Source organism: Buceros rhinoceros, unplaced genomic scaffold (genome assembly GCF_000710305.1).
Source record: "Buceros rhinoceros silvestris isolate BGI_N320 unplaced genomic scaffold, ASM71030v1 scaffold6451, whole genome shotgun sequence".
NCBI classification, from domain to species: Eukaryota; Metazoa; Chordata; class Aves; order Bucerotiformes; family Bucerotidae; genus Buceros; species Buceros rhinoceros.
Window position 1 is genome coordinate 36848 of NW_010394885.1, and position 12020 is coordinate 48867.

The following is a 12020-nucleotide window of genomic DNA, read 5'->3' on the forward strand; positions in this document are numbered from 1 at the left end:
AACTTCCCAGCTTTTTGCAGACCAGGAATCTATTAAATAGGAGGGAGCTGTGATGGGGGCTTTAGGGGAGAAGAAAGTGGCCAGGATGTCAAATACTGGATGTCTTGCTATCCCTTAGAGATTTGTTGTTGGTGATTTTATCTCCACATCCACCTCCCTCTCTCTGCTGAAGTGTTGCTTCCATTCTTATTTTTGTGATCTCTGTTGTAGAAAAGGTGATATGCCTAGGCAGTGCTCAGATGGTAAATCAGCAGAGTGGTGCGTCCTTTCCCTTTTACTTTGTGTTGTGTGTGTGTGTGTGTGTGTGTGTACTTACCTGGAACTTGAATTATTTCAGAAATGACAAAGATGGGGTCTCCTCGTGTATTAAAGTGCTGACAGTAATGTCCTTTTCTTCAGGAAATTCCACGTGCACATGCTGCCACTATGTGTGTGTGTGTGTGTGTGTGTGCTCTTGCCTATTAAATCTACCTGTAACACAGTAATATTTTTAAACCTTTCTCTCCACCTTTTATTCTTTTACTTACCTGATTTGTGAGTTCTCCAGCTAAATTATATGTAATTCTGATTATTCATAACAATTTCCATGTTCTATTTGCCAGTTTTTCATTGCCTTGTTTTTTTCCCCTTTCAGATTTGATTTCGAAAAGATGGCAATTTTCTTTTGTTACTTGCTTGCTCGTCTCAGTCTTTTTGTTTTGCTGTTCACTCCCAGTTATCTCATCAGCCCACTTGTTCTCTGAAATAGCAAACTCAGGACTTAGTTTTTGTTCTTGCTGAATTATATTTTAGGAGTCTACCTTAACATGTGCATGGGCAATTTTCTGCAAGAGGTGTGCAGGGACACTGGTGGTTGCCAGGGTCCACTGAGGAGCACGGGATATGTATTGATAGCATCTCGTGGGGTCAGGAGTCAGAAAATCCAGGTTGCAGTTTTAGTTGCACTCTGGACTTGTTTCTGTGATGGGGGAAAAGGGTGAGGCAAGGAGGTCCTTTCCCAAGGACGCAGCATGGCTCTGCAACACTGCGATTATTGCCCAGGAGCTGGGAGCACCAGGCTTCCCCTCTGCAACCGTGGGGCAAGCTTGGAGGCTGCCCTGGCCTTCCCGCAAATCAGTAGATCACTCCCGCCTCTTCTGGCTGGTTTAGGGTCTGAAGTGATTGTCCCTCACGTGGGAGGACCTTGTATTTTGCCTTCATGATGTGGTGTGTGATGAAACGTTGCTTTGTCAAAGCGTGCGCTCAGGAATGGAGGCATGACGCTCTTACTTCTTGGTGCCTCAGTGGCCTAACACAGAAGGGATAGATAGTTACGAAGAGGAGCATTTCAGTAATTGGGCGTTATGTGGTTTAAGACATTTGAATGTTTTGAAAACATACCTATGTAAATTATGTGACATGTTCAAACTTTTCCTCTTTCCATAAAGCTTAGGAACTGTATGTATGTAAGTTATTTTTAAACAAGCAGCTTGGGGCAGAATATTATTCCGTGTGGACAAGAGATACCAAAGTGTCTTCCAATAACCTGCTCTGTCAGGGTACTATTTTATTTACTTTATTTGGAAGAGTAAAATAACAATTACCCTGTTGTTCTCTGGAGAGAAAAAAACCCTTGTTTATAAGTTTTAACAACCCTTCTCGTCTCCCCAACACCTAGGAAAACACAAACCATTGCATGGCTATCCTGCAGATAAATGTACCAACACGTTTAGCTTCTCTCAGGTAAACTCTTTTGATGATTTTCATGGCTATTGACGACCTAAGAGGAGGAGAGAAAGATGAAAGGGGTGGAAGCTCTGCTTTCTTAATACCACCAAAGTGATTTTGTAGCTAACGCATGACCTGTGCTGTTTGTTTCTGTTCAGATTTTAGAACATATTTGAGTACTGTGCACATTTGTAGTATTTTCTGCTAAATTGATTGTCTCCTTCCACTAGATGGGGCTTTCTTCATTGATGAATTGAACCACGACTTTTCCTTCAAATACTTTTGTCCGCATGCACATACTTGAGGCACATCCACATTTAAATGTATCAGAGCCCTGAAATGATTTTTTTTTTTCCCCCTCCACTTTACCTGGGGGAGTGCAATTTGCAGTTTTGGTGCTTTTCAAAAGAAACTGAGCTGTGCAATAGTTTCTGATGTTGAGGTGCCACTATGATTTTCTGATGCACTAAATTCTGTAGCATCCTTGCGCAAGCACATTGGTTAAATGTGCTAGTTGCTTTCAAGTAGTGGGCTTGGTAGGATGGGAATCAGTCAGCTTTTAGCTTTTTTTTCCAAGCTGCAATTATACAAAGGGTAGAGAAGTGATACATGCAAAATTAATATTCGGTGTGTAACTTCAGCCCTGATTAACAATTTTCCAAATTTTTAAAGTGCTGCCCAGGGAGCATGACTTTTTAAATACTCCGAGTAAGTCAGACTGTTTTCTCTTTTGCATTGTAACAGTGTTTTTTTTTTTTCTGCAAAGTTGTAGAATGTCTTTCTATTATTTCATTAGCTTAATAACAGGCATCTACGTATAGAATTTGGCAAATTAAATTTCTGAAGATGGTGGATGGTAAAATGCATTTTCCCCCAAAGTACTTGTTTGTTACAGATTGTTGCATCATTGGTGTGGCACAGTCTAATTACGAAGGTACCAGCTTTTGGGTTTGATCCCCTGCTGTCTTTGTGATTTTCAAGGGACTTCCATCTATTCCATATGTATTTTTTTTAAAGCCAGAAGTAACATGGACTAGACCTTCAGCTACAAAATTACAATCCTGAGCATGAACTTTCCTGTCTGCCCTGCTGAGGAAAGGTAGCTACCACAAGAGTTGAGGAGAAAAGCAAACTACCTCTCTTCAGAGCAGTGCAGTGGTCCCAAAGATGAACGATCATTCAGGTAGCAAAAAAATGTCATTTATACAGGATTACATTAATGAGCATGAATGTCGAGCTGCTCTCACGTGAATGCTTCAGCTTGCTTTCCTCCAGGCAGTTTCCTGTTTCCCTGTTTCACGCTTCACCTCTACCTGTTCATCAGAACATTTTCTTTCCTTTGCATCTTCCACCTCCACACTGGAGAAGCTTTCATACGCATACTGCCACTATGTAAAGGAAAAGTTTAAGCAGACAGACATCTTTTGACAGCCTCGTCTAAGTCCACCATGCGTGTGCTTTTTTCTTGGCTCCCCAGACTGACAGAGTCATGTTCTAGGAGGATTTAAAAGTGAGTTTTGATCCAGGTGCTTTTCAGGGTTCTTTGAAGTCCTGGACTGTCCATTTGAAAGCAAAATATTTGAGTATCCATAGGGCTCGAGGTTCAGACAATTTCTGGCTTGAATACATAAAACAGGATAATTGAAACCTGACTTTTTTCCTCCTTTTTTTCTCTCTCATATGCAAAGGCATGTCCTCTTTTATTTGAGAGCATATGAATTTTTTTTTCAGTTAATGCAATGTTTTAATATGTTTCAGTCTGCTCTCCTGTATTTAAATCATCCTTCTATTTACAGTCAAGCAGAATGACAAAAATAGCTGTGGTCTCATAGTGAATCAGTGGAATTTTCCTGCATTTCTCCCCTGATGACTCGGCTGACTCCTAGAGACCCTAAATGCTTTTGCATTTTTGCTTGCAAGAATGAGGTGGTTTCCCTCCTGCATTCCTGTATTTTTCCCCGTCTTTAAGTCTCTCTGGGATTTGGTTTTGTTTACTACACAAACAGCGGCTACGGCGTTGCGTATCAGGTCATAGATCACTGCCTGAAATTAAGGTTGCTGCATGCCTTGTTGAGGGTGGATTAAAAAACCTCCACGGCCTCGTGCAGCTGATTTAATTGTATATATTTGGGGGGAAGGGGATCCAGATCTCCTCAGGGGTTGTACTGTCAATTGTGTTTGGTTATTGCTTTTGCAGCCGTTAGTTTCTTCTCTTTCTTTAATGAAGAAATAGTATTTTTAATGCTGGCCCTCTCTTCCTTCTCTCTTTTTTGGCACAGGACAACAGTCATTGCTTGATAGCATTGAAGAGTGGTGGTTGTTTTTGTAAACTTGCATTGTTCCCAATTACTGCAGTTTCGTATCATCAGATAAAATACCTATTCTGTGAGGAGTCATAAAGATATGCTGTAACAGCTCATCCTCCCATCCCCCCCTTCTCCTTCAGTTATCAACAGTGCGTCAGTGGAAATTTCCATCCTTTGCTAATGTGAGAGAAAGCACAAAGTTGCGAAGCAGCCTTTCGAGAGAAAAAAAAACAACCACCTATTGCCGTTTTAGGAACACAATGAAAAGCAGCGTATGACTTGCAAGCAGAAATGAAATTAAATTCTTGAGAAATCGTGGGATTAAACTGGTGCAGCAAAGAGCACAGGTTGCAATATGAACAAGTGCTCTTTCTAAGGGAAGGGGGCATGAAGGTGGTGGTGGATCACCAGCTAGAATTTCTCCCCCCATCGTCCTTTCAGCTAGTTGCAACTGTAAGAGGATTTGGAAGGCTTCTTCCCAAAGAGAAGAGTTAAGTGTCATCTGTTAAATTTACCAGTGGCTTTTAATGGCTTTAACAGATAATATGACTTTCCCTTTTCAAGGGGTGTGCACCCTTTAGATGTTGCTGTGCAGTATTTTTAACAAATTGTCCAAGCTTAAAAATTGTTTGTCTTCCTAAACTTTTAACCAGGTGGCATCTCTTAATTCTGGAGACCTGAAAACGGCAGGCAGTTCAATTTTCCAAATATGTTAAGACAAGTCCTGTTCCCCTTTGAAGCCTGTGAGGATTCGTGATGAGGCCTTGAGCCCACCAGAGTACTTCTAACTCCTTCTTGAGGCAGGTTGTTCCTGTAGCTCTCAGTAGCCCTGCTGTAGTCAGAGTAGCAGCACCTTTGCTTACGTGACCTGGCACTGGTCCCTTGGCTTCAGTGATGCTTGGCCACAGCCCACTGCAGCTGGGCATCTGGCCTGGAGGACTTGCTTCAGTATGGGCTGCAGGCAGATTTTTGCCATCAGATCCCTCACGTACAAGAATTCAGTGCTTCAATCTAGTCTTTCTGAAAAAGACTTCAGGGATGAATTGTGGCTATTAGTGTAGGTGCCTGTGTAAGAGCTTCAGGATTAGGATGTTTGGCTAAGGAGAGGCATCTTTGCCATGTTTTCCGTGGAAGGATTCCACCCATGTGCAGTAATCCAGCACATGCTGCTTGAGTCATTTCTGGCCCATCGGGTCTCCTCTGTGTGTAATATTTTTGATGTAACACATTTAGTTGGATGAAAATGAACTCCATGTGGTGTGAAGTACACAAGTGTGTCTGTTGTTCATGACCCCATCTCCTGTATTTCCCGTCCAGACTTCCAGTTCAGCTCCTGATCTTGGGGACTAACCCTCCAAGATAGCCTTTATGAAGATAGACTGTGATAATCACGCTGTAGTTGACTTAGTAAGAATCCGTAACTCTTGCAGAACAACATCCTCTCTCTTAGGTACGGTTTTAAGTCAAACTGGGATGCTTGACCCTGCTTGGGTAATATGACTTTATTTAAGGGATATCACTCTCAGGTTATACTGGTGCTTCATGGGGAGGTGTGCTTGAGTGGACTAGGAGGAAAGGGGAGCTTTAATAAAAGCTTTTAATAAAAGGGTGTGTAAAGAAGAAAATGAAATAGCTGGGTGGGAAGTGCTGTGCTCTATATATAGGCTTTAAATTACTGAGAGTCTTAGAAACGACACGAGTGGTTAGTTCTCTTCAGGAGGATTTCTAAGACACTTGCAGTGTCTTTTTACTGTACTGTAGTTAGTGCCATGCCAAATGCAGACAAAGTGACTAAAAAGTGTTCTGGTTACACCTCTGTTGGCAATGCTGGTTCATTCACAGCATTTTAGGGGAGGTGGGGTGGCCAGCGACATGATTTTTTGCATTAGTATCAGGAAAAGCAGAGATAATGTTGCTGATGAATGTAAGGCACATCTCACATTAAGAGCTGGGATCTGAGATTAAGTTATTGCGCAGTGTGTAGTTGTGTCTTTTGTCTGAAATGGAGTGCAGTAAACCTCTTTGCTTGTTTGGGTGTACTGGACTTATAAAACCTCTTGCAAAATTATAGTTGAGCTCATGAAGAAGGTGCAGTTCTTCAGGAGAGCGTTTATTGCAGAAGTAACCTCGGTGACCTCAGACATTAATGGGGACCACCGTTCTCCTTCCTGTAGGTAGGCGTTCGGCTTTTGCTTCAGAGGTGTCACAGATAGCTGTGCAGTGGACACGAAGTGCGTACCTGCAGCAGTGTGTTTTGTATGTGCTGCGCACGTGTGGAAGTAAGACCTTTTCAGTCCCACCAGGTCAGCATGTCTGTGCTCATCAAGTGCCAGCGGTGCAGGTGGGCATTGCCTGTATGCAGCTTCAGCTGCCACTCTCACATTGAAAATTTAAGCCACGTTTACATCAGAAATGTGCCTAATCTGGAGTGAGTCCATCTCCTTGTGTTTCTTTTGTTGGTGTTTTTTAAATTTCCATTCAGCTCCGAAGCAGAACTTCTAAAGGAAGGAATGTGCAGGTATGTATACAAGCTTGAGATGTTTTACGCTGGCATCTGTTCCCCAAAGAAACTGCCATGAATTTGAAGAAGGAGGATGCATGTTGTAACTGAAATGAATAAGCCACCTTACCTTTTTTTGAGACTATTCAAATCAAGGTGTAGAAACGAATGGAATAGGTACAAGAAGAGTAAGCTCTCTTTAATCTCCTTGGGTAAGCAGTGCTGTACAGCAAAGAAAAGTTCAGGCTGAGCCTGCTTCAGTTGAACTTTTCTTATTTGAACATATCTGAGCTTTTATTTCAAACCATTCTGGTACCGAAATGTTTAAAAAAATTTAGCCAGTTTAAGAAATCCCACAGAACAGTTTCTTGAATTAAAGTTGTTGCAGTATGGGTATTTTTTTTTATTCTGTTTACATTTCTCATTGCAGGTATTTTTTGATAGACTTAGAGGGCCCACCTTCGATTGTTTCGACCATGATGGATCATTTAGGACGTGATATTGATGTAATTAGACCTACTTTTATAAAGTATCCCGTATCAAAGACAGAAGAATGCACTGGCATAATCCCAGTCAACTATGAAGATAAACTAATTGCCAAGAAGAAGTGAATATTCCAAATAGCATGTTTGAAACTTTTATAAAATTTTTATATTCCTGCTTTGGAAAATAATTGTGATAACTGATGTCCGTCAAAATTAATCCATTTTGGACATGTTATGTGTGTGGTATAGTGCACTATCTTAAGCTACTGTAACATTCGCGTTTTCTTTTTGTTTAAAATAATTTGAATAGACTTAATCTGTATGTTTATCTTGATATCCGACCACTCTGAAGATTGTTTTTCTTTTATCTTTGAGCATTACATTGATAATGAAGAATTATCCATCATCAGAATGCTGAAATTAGCATTCGTTTTCAAAGACAGATTTCTTCAGAATATGAATAATTATATAAGAGATTAAGAAGTCTGCAGTGTAAATGTAGTAGTATAGGATGGGATTCGTTGGAGGTTTTTTGATTTGTTGGAAGTGGGTTTTTTTGCTTGTTTTTGGAAAAAGGTAATAAAAACATGATTAAAAATAAAACTTGACTCATTTTTTAAAAGCAGAAGAAAATAACTTACACTGCCAAAGAGACGTCGTAATTCTTTCTTTAAGGTAACAACTCTGTTCAAAGGTAAAAAATTATTCTCTACAGAAAAGGCCAGAAACCTCCAGGTGACAGGTTAGAGGATAACCATGCTTATATATGCACAGAAGAGTAAAAGATGATTTGTTTTACCATCAGCTAGACCCAGGTGGACACTTCAAACTGAGGAAAAACATCAGGACAAAGGTCTGAACGTATATTTTGTCTTCCTTTTGCTCTCGTGCAAAACGGAGAAGAGGCAATGCACGTGGAAGACGACATTAATGTCACAGGACCTGCCGCAGGTAGGGTATCAATGCAGTAGCTTCCGAACATCTCCATCTTCCCCCCGTGCTACCGAAGGGATGCATTTGCCGTTTCTCTTTCCAAAGCAGAGTGTGTGTGTGTGTGGTTATTTCCATAGAAGAAAGCAAGTTGATACGTTGTTATGTAAAGAGGATATTCTTTGCCTGAGCGGGCTTCATCCAGAAGCTGCCTCCTCGGCCACTCCAGCGTTGTGCTTTGCCAAAGGGGAGGCCAGTACAGAGGCCAAGGTCAGATTCCCAGGTACCTCTAACTGGTGATGTTGGTGTGACTACTCTCCAGTGTGCTGTTTCATCACGAGTTTGTCTCTTTTTTGTGGAGCTAGCTGGGTCATCTTTTCGGGGAGGTGCTGCTTTTTCCCTTGGATGCGGAACTTTGGGGGGAAAAGAAGCCAGTGTTTCTTTTGAGTATCTTATTTTTTAAAAGAAAAAGTGAAGTCAAAAAATGAAAAGGGGAATTTTCTTTCTGTACATCTTTATTTCAGAGACATGAATGTGTGTGGTTTTGTGGGTTTGGGGTTTGTTTCTGGTGTTTTTTCTTTATTCTGTTTTAAGAGCAGACTGTCACATTTTGACTCTCCTGGAAAAAACGTCGGGAGAATAGGGAGAATGCACTACCCACTTTGTAAAGCCAGATCTATATGAGGTGTGCTTTTTTCTTTTTTGTAGTTACGGCCAGATTTGATCCTGCAGTTGCTGTGTGCACTGGTGCTTGTTCCAAGCAGAGCTTTTCTTATTAATGACGTTTTCCTGTAGGACAAGTCTTCCTTCCCTACGTGTGTGTGAGCCAGGAGGAGCCATAGGTTTCTAAGTCTGTGGCACGGGTTTGACTCCCTGAGCTGCCCTTCCTGTTGGGCTGCTGAAAATTCAGATTTGCAGTGCAGAAAGTGCAAACTACCAGTAGGCAGATAAAGAGTGCTTCAAAGAATGTGTTTTACTCGAAAGTTTATCAGAATCTTTTCTTAGTAGAAGGTGAACAGAAAGCCTGTAGTTTAAAGTTGCTTTGCCTCTGACTAGTGCTTTGGTCCTGAGATTTCACTGGAGTAGAAAGGAGACTATATAAGCTTTCAAATTCACAAAATGAAGAGTGGAAAAACTGTCAGCAGTACACACAAACTTTGTATGTTTGTCTTCATTCAATTTCAATTAAATTTTGCGTTTTACTTGCTCCAGTTTCTAGGTTGATGCCTGCATTCAGTAGGAAAATCCTAGATGCTCATTAGAGATGAGCCCATCACTTTACATTCTTTGTTCTGAGTTAGGACCTCTGGTCAATCAGACATTTATGCCCTTCTTTTCTGTGGAGCCCATTTCCGATCTTAACAGAAGATTGATGGATGTCAAGAGCAGAAGACATGCTGGGCTCCTGAGTCCAGCTCATCCCAGCAACAAATCAGCAGTAGCGGCATCTCTCAGAGGTGAAGTACTGAGTGTGCAGTGGGGTGTAACTGAAAGTCATCTTTGCCTTTGGGGTAGAAACACTGACCGCTCAAACAAGTGGCCGCAAGCAGAGCTGCACTTGTCGAACTGGTGCATGGTTACACAAGCACTGGCGCTTTCTCAGCAGCCGGATTTATTTATAAAAGGACTGCTGAATAGTGGCTCTCAACTGGATGTACTATTTTCTTCATAATTGATAGTTTCTAATACGAACATTTTTTTTATTTTTCTGTTTTAATAGGGTGGGGAGTCTAAGGAAGGAGTCTTGGGTTGCAATTTGTTTAGCCCAGTCAGCCACACAGACTGGTAGTTAGCTATTTTGGGAAGCTCAGGCGTTACAGTGTGCGCCTTCTCTCTCAGTAGCTGTAACTGCAGGAACGGACACTGGAGTATGTCAGAAGCAGTTCTGGGTTTGAGCGAACGGTCTGAGTTGTGCCATGGAAGAAAGCGAGTCACTGTACTCTGGATGGTCATAAGTTCTCCCTTATGAGAGTGAGAGAAACCTTAGCACGTGTTTCAGATGTGCTTGCCTTTTTGATTGTCAATAGCCAGTTTGTCCCACTGCTCTGTGAGCAACTCTTGATCTCCAAGAATGCAATTTCAGGACACTATGTGATGTCGCTGGAGAGCTGCAAGAGTCTGTGTCTGTGCAGCCAAACCATGGCTAAATACCTAAAATGTTAAACTCTGTTGACATTTCCAAAGGCCTAAACAGTTTGAATACCAGTACTTTAAATTTTGTTTACCAAGGAATCCGATAGTGAAGCTCCTCAGCCCTTTCTTAGATTATGTTTCTGAGTGTATAAAATAAGTAATTTCATGCTCCTAGATACTCTGGTTTCCTTGTTTGTGGATCATGGAGATACAGAGAGTTGGGTAAGTATTAAAATAACAACTGGCAATTCTCCTGGCTCAGAAATGTTTTCTCTTCAGCAAACAAATGTTAACCTTCAGCAAACAAATGAGCACAAGTGGTTTTCTGGTGAAGATCTTAGGTATGTCTTCAATTGCTCCTTTTTCCTGATCTTGTCTCTCTTTCTCAGCCAACTCATGCACTCTGGAGGTTTCTCCAACAGACTGAGGGCTCTGCACCATCCAAGCATTTGGCACTTTGCTTGCAAAGAGCTTGCTGTGGCCACTGGCTTGACCCCTGTAAGTTTGTGCATGCAGTGGTTTGCTCCACGAACTGAGAGTGCACCTCCTGAACATCTGACTAGTGTGCCAAAATCCTGTTTGTTGATAGTGTGAGCTGAAAGAATTTCAGGATCCACCGTGTCAGCAGAATATTTTTGTCACTAGATGTTTTAATGGCACTCTGCAAATAATTTTTCAGCTGGACTTCTATTTAGGAGTAAACTCTTGGAGCTCCAAGCTGAGCTGGGTACAACATATGTGCGGGGAGGTATTGGTTTGGAAATCATCCAAGGAGCGGTTAGAATGGCAACAGTCGACATGACTCATGGGCTTCTACTGTTGAATCTAGCCTTTGATCACTGAAGCACATCACCTGTCACTTAATGAGATCAGTTTCTGCTTAGTAATTACTACGCTCTGTTATAGAATCATTTAAGTAGGAAAAGACCTATAAGATCATTGGGTCCAACCATTATAGCAGCACTGCCAAGTCCCCACTAAACCATGTCCCTCGGCACCACATCTACATGTCTTTTAAATGGGTTCTCCACCACTTCCCTGGGCAGCCTGTTCCAGTGCTTCACAACCCCTTCCATGAAGAAATTTTTCCTAGTATCCAGCCTAAACCTCCCCTGGTGCAACTTGAGGCCATTTCCTCTCATCCCGTTGCTTGTTACATGAGAGAACAGACTGACCCCCACCTCCCGGCAATCTCCTTTCAGGTAGTTGTAGAGAATGATAGGGTCTCTCCTCAGCCTCCTTTTCTCCAGGCTAAACAAACCCAGTTCCCTTAGATGTTCCTCATAAGACTTGTGCTCTAGACACTTCAGCTTTGCTGTCCTTCTTTGGACATGCTGCAGCACGATCTCAATGTGCTGCTTGTAGTGAAGGGCCCAAAACTGGACACAGTGCTCAAGGTGCAGCTCACCAGTGCTGAGTGCAGGGGGCAATCACTTCCCTCCTCCTGCTGACAACACTATTGCTGACACTGCTGACCACACTATTGCTGACACAAGCCAGGATGCTGTTGGCCTTCTTGGCCACCTGGGCACACTGCTGGCTCATCTTCAGTCGGCTGTTGACCAACACCCCCAGGTCCTTTTCCACTGAGCAGCTTTCCAGCCACTCTTCTCAAGCCTGTAGCATTGCGGGGGGTTGTTGTGACCCAAGTGCAGGACCCAGCACTTGGCCTTGTTGAACCTCATACTGCTGGCCTTGGCCCATTGATTCAGCCTGTCCAGATCCCTCTGTAGAGCCTCCCGACCTTCAAGCAGGTTGTCACATCTGCCCAACTTGGTGTCATTTGCAAACTTACTGAGAGTGCCCTTGATCCCCTCATCCAGATCGTTGATAAAGGTGTTAAAGAGAACAGGCCACAATTCTGAGCCCTGGGGGACACCACTGGTCACTGGCCACCAGCAGGATTTGACTCCATTCACCACGCTCTGGGCTTGGCCATTCAGCCAGTGTTTCACCCAG

The 12020-nt window shown here is 42.4% G+C and overlaps 1 protein-coding gene across 1 annotated transcript in view; it reads left to right on the plus strand.

The window, feature by feature from the left end:
* Nucleotides 1-7124, plus strand: part of MRPS6 (mitochondrial ribosomal protein S6) — a 12461-nt gene extending 5337 nt beyond the window's left edge. The window contains exon 4 of the mRNA XM_010145367.1: nt 6944-7124. Coding sequence (XP_010143669.1) covers nt 6944-7124 — 181 coding nt within the window. The remainder of the gene's footprint in view (nt 1-6943) is intronic.
* Nucleotides 7125-12020: the final 4896 nt, after the last annotated feature.